The 17,801-nt window shown below is 37.2% G+C and overlaps 1 protein-coding gene across 2 annotated transcripts in view; it reads right to left on the bottom strand.

The window, feature by feature from the left end:
• The window catches only part of LOC124632261 (solute carrier organic anion transporter family member 3A1), a 43,307-nt gene that overhangs the window by 9,129 nt on the left and 16,377 nt on the right, over window positions 1-17,801 (bottom strand). For both annotated transcript variants that reach the window (XM_047167067.1, XM_047167143.1), the window contains 6 exons: window positions 10,588-10,722; window positions 4,221-4,385; window positions 3,463-3,598; window positions 3,135-3,351; window positions 2,690-2,892; window positions 2,306-2,447 (listed from right to left, as the gene is read on the bottom strand). In XM_047167067.1, the coding sequence (XP_047023023.1) occupies window positions 2,306-2,447; window positions 2,690-2,892; window positions 3,135-3,351; window positions 3,463-3,598; window positions 4,221-4,385; window positions 10,588-10,658 (934 nt within the window). In that variant the 5' untranslated portion in view covers window positions 10,659-10,722. The remainder of the gene's footprint in view (window positions 1-2,305; window positions 2,448-2,689; window positions 2,893-3,134; window positions 3,352-3,462; window positions 3,599-4,220; window positions 4,386-10,587; window positions 10,723-17,801) is intronic.

Genomic DNA, 17,801 nt, shown 5'->3' with positions numbered 1-17,801 from the left:
CGGAGGGCCTTATTAAAACCCCTCCCCTTGATGACACTCTCTACAAAGTAGACTGAGAAAATAAATAAAATATTATACGAACAACCATTTTCTTTGACGGATATCAAAGCTGGAGAAGAAAAAATATGAGAGCAGTTTGATATGTTACATTTCTTTGCGATATAATATGAATAGGTACTTTTGCGAACAGTTGCAGTAACTATAGGTAAGCTCATCGTGTATGAGATAGGAAGTAGGTCAAGGGCGCGGGCTCACGACAACGGTTAATTTTCAAGGCATCGCATTTTGGTCGTGCTAGCCCTAACACAATGTATTCAATAATAACGTTCAATGCGACACCCCAAACGAAATTTTCAGAGAATTTCATGTCAGGGAAGGACAGGTGTTATTTTTAAGGTCGGAGGGTCAGGGCCTTCTTTTAATGTTCTGAATAAATAATGATGTGCATAATAAATATCAATTAAGGTTTTAATAGCTTAAACGCTGTGATCATTGCTTCTCTATGGTCAGAACTTAAACAATCACAGCTAGTGTATAAAATCTATTCATGATTATCTAGCTGGACTACAGTATTAACGCATCATGGAGCTATGGTAAACACCACGCTTATTGTCTACTGTTGAGGTCATATGCTACAAACCACACTACTAACAAAACCGGTCCATACCTTTATCATTCTAGAGCATTCTATTTTGAAATCACAAAGAACATGTGCGGGTTCATCGAACTTTCACGTGAATACGTTTAATAAATGGATCCTGCAGTTTTATAGCGTCCCCGTGTCGATGAATCACGTATAGTAACGAGAAGGTCGTGTACCTAAGTGTCCATGATATTATTCAGTATCTTGGCATTACATTGCTAGGTGAACTATTAAGAATAATCGTGTGATTCATCAGTAGGTGCGCCAGTTCATTATTACAACACTTACCTACAATATCTACAGTTTTACCTAAGTCAATATTGATAGTTGCATCTATGTAGTTTCCATGTTCCTACTGCATACTACAAATATTAACGTAAACATCATTATCTCGCACTATGTACACAAAGACGGTCAATATTGTTATTTAGTATTGTTAGAATTGTTAAACAGACTGAAATTAAGGAAAACAGTAGTTAATTGAAATATTGCTGCTCTAGTTATATGTTTGTTTTAAAAAATGCTTTTACGTTTATTAGAACGTTTTAAAAATGTATGTGAGGTGTGTTAGCTTTTAATGAAGTTCAGTGACTGTACGTAGTTTATGCGAGGGGTGACAACGCATGAAAATAAAGACATGCAACGACGATACCAAGAGGACACGCGGCGCTATAATAAGTGTCACGACACAACACTATTGAAGTCGTTCCAAAGTTAACAAAGGGTGATAATAATAATTGATGAGGTTTGCACCTTGTCTACCTCTGCACTGCTATGGCTGGTGAATACTGTGAATTCATTACGGCTTATATTTGTGAACGCTTGCCGCAGATGGCTGTAACTATAATTAGCTTTAGAGAATATGACCCGATGTCGTTAATCGCTGCTATTGATCGGCAATCAAGTAGTCAGTCGCTCGATAACTGTTTACCGCCGTTATTATACATACCTATATATGTATAGATATTTACGTGGCTTTCATGTCTAAGCAGATTTTTGTCACAAACAAAAGCCCTCTCGTCATCCTAGTTTTCTATTAAAAGATTCTTTTCTCCCGACGGTAGGACATTTAGGTAAGTCCTGATGAACTTTTGCAAGAATATAACAGTAATTTTTTACTACAAGTCGAGGATAGAGAACACATCGAGATTCAGTATATGAGACTACATTTAGTGACAAAATAAGTTTGGACAAAATTCTAGCATCTGATTGATATAGTGTCATCCTCAATTAAAATATTTTATCATCATCCTTAAGCCTTTTAAGACGGACAATGAGGCTTGCTGGAAAAACACAAGTTGAGTCATAGGAAAATATTTTGAATCGCCTCACGAATTCACCACCGCCACATCGCTAATCTACATCGTAATACTGGGAACTATAAAATAGTATTGCTGTGACCAGGGGTTTAATGTTTACATTTCCTCGTAGTTCTATAAGCCTTCCGTAAAGAAAATGCTATTTGCGAGATAATCTCAAACATGTTTTATAAGCGGAACAGACGAACCCTATGTATGGAGTTTCTAGCGCATGAGATCCTAGATTTTCGCTAGCTTTTACCTTTGACCTTGAGTAAGCCACTGTGGCCCAGAAATTTCGATGGAAACTTATTAACCTTTACATAGTTATCTCCCTAAAATATTCCCTTTATTTCCAACTTACCGATATACATGCTGGATGACTCCGGACGCACGTGGTCGTCCACATATGTGGTGCCAAGCGTGAGGAGTGGCGAGCCACCACAGCCGAGCAGTAGCTGTGCCACTATGAACACCATCACCGGCATGAATGTGCTCGGAGAACTCTGTTAGAATACATGTATTCATTAGAAAAAGATCTTTCCTCGATAGTATATTTATTAAATTTTTTGTATAACAAAGGCATTTGAGTATAGAAAACGTATGAACTGTCAGCTGAAGCTGTTGTTGCTGAGTAGAAATTGTAGTTTAGAAAAGCTTGATTAATTTCCAAAGTTTGATTTGATTAGAAGGACATGAAATGCAATAAATAATATTTGGTTTAGTTGAGGAGCTGAATTTTACGAACCTTTATACAATTATCTGGTCTCAGGTTGCTAGGTGGCAATCCCTGCGAGAGTCTCCCCAAGCCGCCCATATCCTGATCCAACGCACGTGGCAACCGACAGATGTTATCATCAGATTTATTGTTCATCAAAGTTTCGCTGTTCACTTCCGCTATAAAGTGCGGAACGACGAACACTAACGACCCGATGCCCATAATGACGGCACCTAAAATAATACATCGTATAAATATTTTGTTACTGCTGTTGCATATGTAATATTGGCAAATTATTCTACTGCTGCATGTAATGCAGTAAAAGAAGCTATTAAATTGAACCAGTCAAGGCTAGTTGAAAAATCCATAGACCTAAGTTAGGTCGTAAGTTTTGCAAAGAGCTACAATAAGATTCGATAATGCATAAGTCAGAAAGGAGACTGTATAGAAAACGGTTCAATTTGTTTATCCTTACCCACTGCGATCCAAACTGGAATGTGTCTCCTACTGCCGAGATACGATACGAAGATCACGGTAATGACGTTACCGATCTCGTAGCTGCTCGCGATGAGCCCCGACAGACTCGATGGGATTTCAAAACGCTTCTCAATTGTCGTGATCACAGAGTTTATGTACCCGGAGCTCAACGCTTGTTGTAGCGTCACCAGGAACGAAAGGAAAAATACAAACACCTGGAACAAAACATGCTGTAGTTGAGCAAATAGCAGTTTTTTAGGTTAAGATATAGCGAATATGTTTGGATAAATAAGCGTTTATGACAAATGTGAATAAATCAGACTTACTTTAATACTAGAAAATCTCTGAATGAAAAGCGGCCTCCACGACAAGATGCCGCAATCTCTTGCGTCATGAGGAATGTCTAATATTTCTGGGTACATTTGCCGAGGCTTTTCTCTTTCCTTGTCCCGCTCGCGATCTCTATAAATAGAAGGGAAACGCTTGTTAGTTCCTGTAATTACATTGTATGTATTTATGCTGTACCTGATTCAATGTTTGAAATTATAGTAGTTGAGAATATTAAACAATCTATTAATGGTGCGTGCGTAGGCCGTTGTACTGACAGGTATTTCTTGATTTTTACTGGGTCATCTAACTCTTGACATTGGCAACAGTGTAGTAGTTGTACGGTCTGCACCAGTATAAACACTATTGTCAGTGTCGGTATGAGATCCGCTTCGAAATGTTATTTTAAGTGATGCTGTGCGCTCGTAAATAAACGAGTTCTTCAGTTCCGGTGTCATATGAGCGCACAAGTGGTCATAACATTACTACAATGCGCAAACGTATCCATCTCTTTGAAAATACTACACAATGGGAGCACGGTTTGGGTTACAGAGAGAACGTAATTCGGAGAAACTTTCCGACTGGTGTGTATTATTACTTTTTTAGTTTCTGCCCCTGACGTCCACCTGGACCTTGTGTGATAACACTTTAATATGTAGCTCAAGCTGTGAATCGTGCCTGATTGACACTACGATATCTCCAATTTTTTTGTAGGACGGGTTTGATAGGCTGTTATTAATATAAGATCTTAGTTCACCTGTCGACCACGCCCGCCGAAGGGTTTCGGCTGTGGCACTTGACAGACTCCCGCGGAGGGTGGGACAGGTGCGGCGGGGTGCTTGGCCCGGCTTCGTCGCCAGCGCCATCCGCGCACCCTGACTCCGCGTATAGCCCTGTCATGGCGTACATTGATTCTTGCCTCCTGAAAAGAAAATGTAAATTCAATATCTCCAGATTCATTCATCCGCTGTTTTAGAAGATGTGTTCTAATCCAGTGGCTAGTATTTAATAATTTGAGAATGTTTAAACAAAATCATCTCATGATTACTTTCTCACATCCTGTTCATTTAACGTTTAAGATCTGAAATGAATACTGAAAACGTATGGCATGTCTACAAATAATTCGTGTATATCTGATGTTTTAATCACACACAGATTAATATAGTAATTTTCCCTATACAGACAAAAATACAATACATTTTCACCCACAATATATGTATAAATGACACCTACAATGTGCCCACTAAGGCAGATCTGCAACTGTTTTCATTAGGGTAGCTTTTGACACGCTTCAGACTCAAAAGCGAGTGGGCTAGGGAAAATATTTCTGCTCTAAAATATCATTCATCCGTGAGCCATGAGTCACGGACCGTGACATCTCGAGTATCGAATCCTTGAATGAGTTGCATCATATTTAAAGGCTAAAATATACATTTCCAGCACAGCATACTTGAGTATCGGTGTACTGTTTCAATGCCAAGTTTTTATAACAACAATATCTACAAGAGACATGCAATGTTCAAGAACGTGAAGTTATAAAACTAGTGTTTGAGATTTAGGTTAGGGTTCTCATAAGTTTGCATACAGAAGTTGTGAGGTTCACGATATGGATATCCGTCACAGCAGTCACGCCAGACTTCACGATGATAAATGGTTTGTACGTCACCCAGCCTACATACAAATGGTCCTACAAACTACATATCTTATAATCTAACTTGCTACTTTGTCGGTTTGTTCCATTTCAACTAACCACAGGAGTTCATATTTCTGTAGGTACTACCATATGTATCTATTTGATATACTTTTTACCATATCCGGTAATTTAAACCATTAGTTGTCATTATGGATTTTGAATAACAAACACGGATAACGCGTGTGCAAATTTTACATTAAATATTATACCTGCCTGCAATATGTGTTTACACAATACACAGTAATTTGTGGCAATTGTCTATATTTTTTTTTTTGTTTGTAACGGAATCTAAGGTTTTATTTATTTTATTTTTTCTTTATTGGCTCGCCAACAATTGTGTACACTCATAATATTACAAAATTAATTATACTATAAATAAACTAAGTGTAACAATTTCTTACAGGTAAGCACAGCATGCGATGTATCACAATAATTTATTTTGCCACATGCACTAAATTGTGGTCCTTAATGTGGGCTAAAAATGGATCAAATGCCAAATAATTATAAATATTTGCATGTTTTAAAGTTAGTAATTTAACACTAAAGAAATGAAGAAAAAAGAAAGATAATTGAAAAATTTATACAGTCTTGAAGGTTATTTTATGGAACTTGCCAAGTGAGTCGGAATGCACATCAACAAGATCACTGTAGCTATTCAATAGCTTACACAGCCGGGGAATGATGGAGCTTGCGCCAAGAACTGTTCTACGGAGTGGGGGATGCAAGGGAGTGATAGGAGCACGAGGGTATCTAGCGGGAACTCTGAATTTAAACTTGCTAAGTAACTGTGGACAGTCTATTTTGCACCGGAGTAGTTTGTATAAGAAAACTGCATCTGTGATTTTCCTACGTCTCTCCAATGAAATTATCTTAAAATGAGCAAGTCTGGCTTCATATGAGCGTTTCTTTTTTGCAACTCCGGATGAAAACGCCAGATGCCAAAGGAATCTTTTTTGTATTCGTTCCAGCCTTAGGTTATGTGTGGCATAGTGAGGTCTCCAGACTGTGCTGCAGTATTCTAGAACGTTACGTACAATGCAATTGTATAGCAGAATCTTTGTGCTACTGCGCCTGAATCCAGCAACGTCCCTAATAACAAATCCCAACATCCTTGAAGCTTTTTTAATGATATTCTCAACATGAGGTACAAATGTGAGTTCTTTATCAAAGGTGACTCCTAAGTCTCTAATTTGGTTAACTTCCTGGATAACAACAGGACCTACGCGATACTCCGATGGTACGAATTTCTTTTTCCTAGTGTATTTCATATGGTAGCACTTTTTTACGTTTAATTCCATGTCATTATCCGTACACCATTGAGCTAACGAGTCGATATCTCTCTGAAGTAATGCAGTATCATCATTTGATTCGATTAATCTGCAAAATTTTAGATCGTCTGCATACATGTAACATTCAGAGAACTGAAGGTAGTTAGGGATATCGTTAACGAACATATTAAATAGAACCGGACCGATGTGAGAGCCTTGTGGAACCCCTGAGGTGGTCTTGTAAGTCTCAGATTGGTAACCATTAACAGCGACAAAGAAAAGACGGTTTTCCAGATAAGATTTTAACCAATTATAAAGGGTGCCGGTAATTCCATATGCCGATAACTTGTACAAAAGTATGCTGTGGGGTACACGATCGAAAGCTTTACTAAAATCTGTGTATATTACGTCAAATTGTTTGCCGCTGTCAACGGCATCCACTAACATTTCCGTAAAAGTAACTAAATTTGTACAAGTTGATCTTGAACCTACAAACCCATGTTGAGAAGCGTTTAAATAAAGTTTAAAGTGAGACTGGATGTAGGGACAAATCATGGATTCAAAAACCTTTGCGAGAGTAGATAAGATAGAGATGGGTCTATAGTTAACTATGTTATCATTATCATCACTTTTATAGATCGGCACGACCTTTGCTCTTTTCCAAGAGTCTGGAAAAACGCCAGTGGAGAGAGATTTGTTAAAAATTATTAGTAATGGGGGTACTAAGGCGGACGCGCATGTGGAAATAAATATAGGGGGTATGCCATCAGGACCAGCGCCTTTTCGAATATCCAGTGACTTCAGCTTATTTAAAAGGCTCTCTTGATCAATCACGGGTGCCGTCAGAGGTAGACTGTTGTTCTTCATATTATGTAGATACTCTGAGACAGGAGTGCAATTGGTCGTTTTTGCATCGCTAAAAACCGATGAAAAATAAGAGGCAAACATTTCGCAAATTTTAAAACCATCTGATGACACTGTAGTACCGTTAGTCATTGTGACGGGGAATGAACTAGAACCACCTCTTTTATCCTTAATGTATGCCCAGAAGCGATTCGGATTCCTAGAGATTTCATTTTCGATATTTTTTATATAAATCTAAAAAAAAATTTTCTAAGCAATACACAGGCATTTTGTTCATGATGGAAAGTGCTAAGAGAACTGTGGGAAACGTTGCACAGCGAGCATTGTTTACAAACAGACAAAGCAATCGCATGATTGAATGGATACTTAGAAACTGATGTGCTAATACAAAAAAATATCATTAAAAAACACAGTTTAATACCTGTCTAATAAATACTTAAGTTGTTCCGGGTTTTCCGACATTATGGCACGAAAGTTACGATCACTTCACTGTCACAGTCGTTGAATAAAAGTTTCGGTTTGACGAGACACGAGCACTAAATATTTCATACATCAGGTACATAAGGTTTTATTCTAAGAGTTTGAAATTACAGCATGAGACGAGAGCAGCAGATTAACGTGGTGCGTGCTCAAACTTGACATGAGTACTAAGATGACTAAACTTAAAGCTTTGTCTACTTTGGGTGATATCAGAGCAGCACGATTAGGTATACGAATATGGGCCAGGTGTTGCAAACCATACGTTATCTATGATATGACGAGTACGACGTTATCTTCTAAGGGAGTAGAGGATTTTGTTTGTTCCACTCGAGCAGGTGGCATGAGGTAATGTTGTGGACAGTTCAACTGATAGCAGGAACCATCAACATCGTGATGCAATTATAGTACTATCAGTTTTTGTGTACAGTCACAATTATTTGGATAACATCTGGTTGTATAAAAACATTGACGACTCTATCATAACAACATAAGACTATTGTAATGAAGTTGAATACTACGTTGCTTCATCATGCAATGCACATGGCTGCAGTCACACATTTATGCAGTCAGTCTCGTAGCCCACTAGCCTCAATGCGGAATACACATTTCATTACAACTGGCCTTCAAGACACCTATACGTTTAACTATTATCAAATATCTATATTTACTCAGTCACGTGAGATAACGCTTATTGACAGTATCTGTAAAATATAAATATTTTCCTCTTTCGGCTGAATGGCTTTTATTCCAGGTAGATGTATTGATAATAGTGTTTATCTCTATTTTTCATGAGTGTACATACACAGGTATTAAAATGAGTCACTGCTGAAATGGATATACAACAGATATCAGTGTCGATACTATCTTTGATGATTATTTATGATTAAACGATCCTCAATAGACAGTTCTTATCTGGGTAGATAGGAGGTAAACAATGACTAAAAAACGATAATTATCAAAACGTAGGTAATATCAATTAAGTAATGTAATTAGGTGCGTATTCATACGTTAAGTACCTGGTGGTACATATTGCAGTTTAAAATACATACTAATATAAGACTCCAAAAATATTCCTCCTCTGTATGAGAAGATGATGCATAGAGACAGTAAACAGACTGATTGAGAAAGTCTGAAACCAGAACATTTTTCTAATAAAACAAAATTACCTTTTGATGTACCTAATACATAAATTATATTAATTTATTCATTACAATGGTACCATAAACATTTGCCGAGACATTTTACTTTAGTCGATAACGGGAAATACATTCCTTAAAAGATGAGTCACAGCGTAATATGTAGAAATTCAAGAAGTGTTGTTTTGAGTGGAACTAGGTAAAAATTAACATAAACATAATATACACAAGACCTACTCAGGATGTGCAACGCGCCTTTGGGAAAACAATGTTCATTGGGAAGGTAAAGAGTGAATGTGGTGGTGGTCTTAACTTACACTTTTTCAATTTGCAACTCGATGCATCTGCTTCCTTTTCTAATTAAAAACAATAAAGGACCTATTGATGTGATGATCCAATACGTTCGTATGTCATAATTGCGATTAACAAACCGACTTGTTCGTTTGTATTGCGAGGCTCATTATGAAACAATTGTAATAATAAATGGCGTCCACGGCCGTTTCGGCTACGGCGGCTGTTCTCACTTAAGGAGATCAGCCAGCTGCGCAGGACATATTATAGTGCACGAGCATTTGCGCAGACACAGGTGCACTCCCTATTCCTTCACTCTCATAACCCGATGGGACGGCAATCCGACACGACCGGAAAGAGATCAGGCGCAGGACCGACATTAACGTGCTCTCCGATGCAATAACAATTGTATAAATTCAAAGGAGTTCAAGCCGGTAGAATAATAGGATCATTGAAATTGAGGACCGGGAAGGAACTTGTCAACCTCATTGCATTACGTAACGAAACGGAAAAAATAATGTAATAATTAGTATCGAAGATATCACACAAAGATGATTGTTTCCCAAAAACAGATGTGGATCTGCTAGATAAATCTAGGGAATTTCGTCATAAATGTAAAGATTATGATGACAAAGGCGATAAGAAATTCGTTGCAATTGAAAATAGACTATGATATAATGTTTCCTTATAAACTTAAACAGCTGTAACTATCAAATCAAACGACCCAAAAGTTCAACGAACAAAGAGTAATAAAGCTAATTCAACAGTGATAAAAGCAACCAAGCAAAGTGCAATCGAAACGAGGAGTAAGTGGGTCATCACAATAATATCGTGAAAGATACTTTAGTAAACCGGAGCGCATAGAAACATCAATATTATTTCATAGAATTGGGTTCTGTGGGATGAATCACAAGTACACACGTAATGGTGAATCCTACACAGTGCATAGATACACATTCCACTCTTAAAGCTTATAAATTACCTATTTATCCTCAGATTTGCGCCGATCACTAGAGTACATTACAAAGCGCAAAAAATCGCGATTTAACACAGACATATCCGACATGCACGTAATTATGTTTCAGTGAAGTTACGGATAAAAATAGAAAGCTTTTTTGTTTGGTCCAATGTGTTGTTGGCAGCCGGATTCGGGCTCCTGAAACAATACTGGCCAAAATAACTCTATTTATGACGAGCGAAAATTCGGAATACGGTTTGACATTGTGATCGAAAAAATCGTTTGTGTTTAGTGGGACGTTGTATTGTTTTGTTAGGATATTATTCAGAAAGGATGAGTGAAAGTTGTCACACGCCACAGAGTGTCGCTTAGCCAGTTCAGTATTTATAAATGCGGTAAAGAAAGCCATTAGAATGTTGAGATATTTGACCGACCTGTGCCCTTTCCTGTGCTGTGGCGCCGCGTTGGTGCCGCCTGCATTCTGTTGCCGTTCTCCCTCCGTCATCTTGGTTTAGATCTCCGCGTCTCACCGCACGCCCATACCAGTCTTCAGTTCCACACAGCTCCACCTAAAACAAGTCATACACAAAATGTTACGAGGAAAATCCAAATTTTTGTTTTAACTGGAACTGGGTTTACTGCTAAATGATATTCTTATCTTGCACATTTTTATGATAATAAATATTATTCTTTTAATAATGTTATTAGATTTGGACCAAAAATATCTCTTCAGTCTTTCGTCATGAGCAAACAACATCAAGCAATATTTAAAGTGTATGGACAGGTGAAGTTGAAACTATAATTACTCTTGTCATAACATCTGCTATTTCATGAATGCACGAAGAATGTAAAATGTGTGTATTGCATAAAGAAAATATATTTAAATGAACATTTTCTGACTGCTTATTATAAAAGTATTGCTGGAAAAGTTCCAACATAATCACAAGAATAAAGAAATCATACAAATAAGTATTAAAACCTTATCTATAGAACAATTAGAACTGAAAACAATGTTACGTTGTGTATTGATCGGAAGATTTCGCAAATAAAATATGTACCATAAATAAATGTTAAATCGCCGTATCAAGCTGACTCGGCAAGGTCACTTTGACGCCTCAATAACGAAGGTTGACGGTTCCTCCCTAATGGCAATTCGACTAAGAGCCATGCTAGCACGTTAGTTAGTTAGACCACAATATACTCACGTAATATTATACCGCCTTATACTGTTCTAGCAATTATGTTCGTATCAAGTTAAGGAACTTATGAGTCATGCTGAACAAAAACAATGGGTCAGCAGCTTTTTATTAAATGAGCCAAGAACGTAGGAGTGTTCTGCGTAAAGGATCTTACCGCAAAGTTGCTGTTAGTGTAACCTATTGGCGAAGTGGGTGAAATATTGCGTAACTTAAGTATGTATATCTGACACTCAGGATTAATCGTAAAGCTACTTTTAAGATAAGTATTGACTAATGGCTAAATATTGCAGACGAAGTTTAACTACTACTTAATTTAATTTGTTGACTTTTCAAGATGGTGTCCCCATTAAACTAAGACCAGAATATGACCATAGAAACATCAATTGGTTAATTTCTTTTGTGACAAAAAGGACATTAAATCTTTTATTAGACATTCCAAATACGTATAAAACCGCGGTGGGTTGTCTGGTTATTATTGGTAGGATGATTCTGTACCAATGACCCCCAGCGTTGTGGTTTACACCATCTGTTTCTTTGTGCGACGACTCCCTAGAGTACAAGCGATTTGTTTACTTATTGCACAGGTGGCTCGCGTTTGATTCACGATTGGAGAGAATCATAATTGCTCTTCTAAAATCAGCCTTATTGCTTTTACCATTTGTAGATAAACTGTACGGGTTAGTTCACCTTGTGTGTACAGCTTCTAAGTATCCTCAATGCGTACGGTTGATCTTTTGATGGATCTGTTTGTTAACCGCAACTGGCACACAGTTCATGGACTCGATATATTTATCCATTGCAAATAAAAATGTTTCTGCAATGTTGACCTCTTTATGACGACTGAACTACACAAACAAGCAGGGTGTTCAGATGGAGTACCACGTCCAAATCGAGCGGCTAATGTAAGTCGTTCACATTTCTGAGAACATACCCAATTCGGTTGATTGCGGTCAAACTGCCGGCAAACGTAGCCTGGCCTGGGGAGTGTAGTACGGTATCTAACGGGAAATATAGGTATAATGCGGTCATTACTTTGTGCAAAAGCAAAAATGCAGACTTCAAACGACTGCTTATATTAAAAGTAAATTATTTAAAACTTAGATTAATTCTTAGTCGGCCGAAACACATTTATTTAAATAACTAGTAGGTGGGGCTAATGATCAGGCGCTGTAGATTTCAAGGAAGGCCTTCAGAGGCAACAATTACAGACTTACCCGACCATTAGACTGACAGAACTCTGTCAGTATATCGGCAACTGCCGATTAACAAAATTGATTACAACAAGGAAAATTATTCAATACCATTCTTATTAGCTTTATTGATTAGATACATTAAAAATGAATAGGAAACTTTCAACCACACGGTAGATATAGATTGTGACGATACAGTACTCTAGTACAGGATCATGATCCTTTGGTCGCTATAATATCTACATAATGTACCGACAAGTGGTTCGCAACTCAGATTTCGTATCATAGTCTACGAATTACGCAAAGGTATAGCCAGTATAAATACCACAATATTAAATTCTATATCTAATGCGGAATACGGCATAGTTACAACTGCCGGGTGATTAAGTGCGTATATAGCGTGCCACTGGAACAGACTCATTAATGCAAGAGGCATTATTTTCATGTCAAATTTCATGTCCATGGCCCCAGGACGGCAAAAGTAGCGTTACCGTTTAATATACGAGTATTTTGAAAGAGTTGTCAGACATATGCTATTCATTATGCGATAACCGTTTTATTAAATAATAATTTATAGGTGTAACAAAATTCGAGCGAGTAACGGCAGTGAGAACAGTATAGGGTAAATACGCCAAATGTCGGCCTCCCCCCAAACTTCGGCCGTCTGTACATTTTCAGCTTGCATTCATTCAAAAGGTAATTAAGTGTTAGTTTTGCTCCTCGAATTGCAACCTTGGTTTATACTCTATACGTACAAATCGTTACTATCCGATTCTGTCACTTACTCTTCTCATACTGAGCGTCAGTAGCGATTGCGCCGTTGAAACATCAAATTCGCACGTAAAGTAGCTTACTCGAAGTGAATACTCACATTTTGGGGATTGATATTAGAACGATAAAACATTTATTTATTTTTGTTTTAAGCTTGATTGTCACTAATGGGTTATTTTTACTATATTTTAAGATAGTTTTTTCAGCGTTTTGCGTATATTTTTCAAGGAAAAATAGGAGGCCGCCATTAGCACAACAGTTTTGACTTAAAACCGGAGTCTCGGCCGTGGCCGACTTAAAGCAAATGCAGTCTATTTTATAAATTCCTATTGTACTAATTCCGTTGGCTTAACAAGAGAATTTGCAAAGCTTATAGGCAAACAGATCTATTTTACGTTTAATAGCCAAATAACGGCCGGGGTGATATTAGTTGAATCTCGAGAAATAAGGTACAAGAAATAGGGGCCGACATTAGAATCGTAAATAATCGTAATGTCGACCAGCCTCGAACTCAAGCGCCACTATACAGGCTGATGAAAAAATACTTTTATATTTTTTCATTTTCTCAAAATGAAATAATTTATTTATTATAATTCATTATATCGTATAGGAGTTAAGTTTAAATGTAGGAGTTGACAGTATTGTAGGCATGTTTATGGTAGCTTTATAGTTTGATACTTGCTATCTATTAAACCGTTCTTATTAGCTTAAAAAATATAAATGGTTGGTCGTGAATACGACTTTTTTTGTTTAGGGGAAACAAAAAAATATTTTACTATAAATTAAACAAATACAATTACAAATGTATACTTAGTATTATATTATAATTCTGCTAAAATAAATCATGTTAATAATATTTGTCACTGCCTTAATTTAAAACAGCCTATACCTGGCCGACATTTGGAAAAAACGCAACCGACCTTGGGCCGTGAATGGCCGACTTTAGGGTTTTTCTGTTCTCGACGCATCTAAGTCTTATTACTTTTTTCTTTTCGTAGAAATATCAATCTTATGCCTATAAACATGACATAGATTAATCAAACTATCCAAAACCGCATCAGAAACTATCTTTCGTTGGAAACTGACGGTGCTATAGCGAACCGCAATCAGAAAATCGCTAAGGGGGCCGACATTTGGCGTATTTACCCTAATGAACACAAAGTGGGCTCTCACGGTTAGTGTTACAGCGTGCATCGTTATAACTGTCCACCTAGCAGCTAGCAGGTACAATAAATGATAGCGAAACTTCACACAGTAAAGCATGGATCTACAATACAATTACATACACACAATTTGCATTTCAGCGCGTAGGTTGTGTAGCGCAAAATCGCCGGATCATTGTGATAATTCAGATCTGTCAATACAGCAGTTGCACAACCGTCATGTTTGTTTGAACGTACGAACAATTAAAATGGTTCATACGGTGACAAATCAGTAAACATGACAAAGAAAATAACACAAACGGCAAACACTATAAATTCGCGAACAGCCTCAAACATTTGTCATAGAAACAGGTAGAGATGAGGCTATAACTGTATATTATGTAGTTTGCAGTTGGAATGAGGGCGCTTGGATGAAGAAACCTTGCAATATAATAGGCACAACAGATGCTTTACGACGCCGCCGTTCACCGTATGGCATAAACTGAATACCGAGAAAGAAGCCACTGTCACTAATACTGCTGACACGATACCCGCAAAGCCTATGTTTAACGGAATCCAGAGACAACCCAACAACACAAGTATACTTCATGATAGAACGTTTCATTGTCAATATTCAACATGAACCCTTATTTTATTATTCAAGACGATTGCTCAGTTTTATTTAAACAATATGTTATTAAGTACATAACAGATATTTTATGGCTTTAATGTAGCAAAATACTCAGCCACAATCCAAAGATGGACTTTTATTGACGTGTCGGCTGTTGTTCGCGGTAGCTTGCTTCTAAGAATTTGTTTTCATTTTTATGTTACCATGTCGTCAATGAAGGTCATGGTTGTTCACAAAGTTGCAGTGTGCACTGAATGGCTTGGATATATCGATAGAATCGACAAAACATCCTGTCTTGTAGAGTGGGCGCATACCTGCATTGTTATGTAACAATTTTGCAGAGTAGGACGGATGCCAAAATTTCACTCCGCGCCAACCGCTGCCGGTCGCCTTCAGGGAGAATTGGAGAACAGTTTCGTTGCGGGACGGAGACGCAATATAAACGATTTTTTTGGTACTAACATCACACCTAACCACCGCTGCGTGTCCACTTAACATCAGATTTTTTGTTACGTAATTGAAGTAGTTTCCGCTTTCTACGTAACTTAACTAAATTAAAACATAAATAAAATAACATGGAGATGTTTCACTATCTAATTCAGCTATAAAAGTTTATCATGTTATAAAAAAGTATATGTCGCTAGTTTGTTTTATAACATCTTTATGAACAGTGTCTGCTACAAACTACCAGAAACCATTACATTTTTAATAAGAAAGAAACAAACACTAAAACGAATCGATATTCCTGAAGCGAACGAAGTGGCAATACCGCCAGAAATAATTATGAACACGCCTCTCTACAATGAGTCAACGACACTTGACAATACTAGAACAATAAGTACTTATTGCAAATCTGTCCTATCTAGCCAGGAACCGAATCAGTTGATTCCTGGTATCGGGCTTCGCTACCATAAATGTACGGTTGTGCGAAATTTTGTATCCTCTTTGGAGATACAGCTTACTCTTACAACTATATTATTTACTGGTTCGTTGGTCCGGAGATCGAAAGTTCGATTGCTGAGCAAGTGCTCACTCGGTTTTTCCACTTGGAATTTCTTAGTACCTACATAGCAACCCGGAGTTTCAATCTAGGGCATACTGTACTTAACGTAATATCTGCAGGAACGCACCTTACTATACAGTTGGAAACTATAGGCTTCGCATTAATTAATACTAAAATAATTATTACTGCAACTTTAAAAACTACCATGTCAAAGCCATATATTTTAATCAGAACTTGTTTTCAGGAAAATATTGCAGGAACTTATGTTAGAAATATATGTATGTATTTAATTTAATTAACCTTGACATAGGAGTTATCAGTTAATGAAATAAAATATATTATTAAAATGTTGATTAGGATTTTAGTTGATATTACAAACTACTTGTTAACGACTTCACCCAGTTTCTCCGATAAGAATTCATTTCGCAAAAATACGCAAATATGGGTCTAGTCTTGGCAAAAAATATTCGAGTCTTTTCCAGAGACCAGTGACATTTTATTGGGAGATACAAAAAATAAAATGCTGTAGAAAAGTAAATTCTTGAACCAGTTATTTTATTGCTTTGCTTTTCATGAATAAAGGCAAAAGATACGTTACACGTGGAATCCTTATATTCGCAGTATAAAACCGTCTGGTCGTGTGAGTCGCAGCAAGGTGAAGGCTGATGTTTTCAAAGACTGCGTCTTTCTCGTGCAGCCTAACAATGGCTAGCTGAATATGAATAGGCCCCATCTTTATTCTACTACATCTCATATGGTTGATAATGCGCTATAATGCTAATTGTATACGTTTGAGAATGGTAAACAAACATCATCATCCGCACTAGCTATTTGCCTTGAGGATATATGAATAATTCTTTATATCTTTCATCATTTCAGATTTCATTTTGAGAAATTAGATAGTTCCCTTCCTGAACATCAAATGATTTCTTTTCAAGTCATAACATTTTAAATTATATCAAGCCAGTTAATTGAATTAACTAAACATCGGAATCGAATTCACTTTCAATTATGTTTGAGAAACATTAAATCGACTAATCGAGTAACACATTCAAGAATCAATATTGCATGAGAGGACGTAATATGTATTTTCAACACTATCTTAAAAACCTTGTAACTGTATCCATTCATCATGGAAAATTCACGAACACCGTATTCTGAAATTTTAGATGAGTATGCACCACGCAATGACAAGTGTTTTGAATACATTGATGGACACGGGTTGAATGGGATAAATTGATTCGGAGAAACTGTTGGCACTTGTAAACAAACAAATCTACGCCTTAGAAGCCTCGCAAAACACGGGGATGATTCATGTGAAAGCATATTTGCGTTCAAGGTTAATAGGCTCGGCACTATCATGCCTATACGCTACGGTCGATATTATGACATTCTAGCGAAGCGCCTAGAACGAATTCTTTAACCACTAATTCGAAGGGAGAGTCTCTACGCATCTAAAGACGAGCGCTTTTCTCTTCAGACCTGTGTAAACTTCGAGTCTCAGTCTCGAATGAAAGCACACGATACGCCTTATTAATGATGATGTTACGTTAAACACGCTAAAAGCTATTGGATAACTTTAATAGTTAGTAGGCTTTCATGTATAATTAATTAAAATCCATTAGGGAAAATGGCCGGTGGCTGTTTGATGTAAACCATGTCCGCAAGGCATTATATTTAGAACACATTTTATCATTGCATGTTCACTTTGG

The sequence above is a fragment of the Helicoverpa zea genome, chromosome 1 (assembly GCF_022581195.2).
Source record: "Helicoverpa zea isolate HzStark_Cry1AcR chromosome 1, ilHelZeax1.1, whole genome shotgun sequence".
Lineage (NCBI taxonomy): Eukaryota > Metazoa > Arthropoda > Insecta > Lepidoptera > Noctuidae > Helicoverpa > Helicoverpa zea.
The sequence above is the reverse complement of the archived record's forward strand: the minus strand, read 5'-3'. Positions and strand labels throughout refer to the sequence as shown.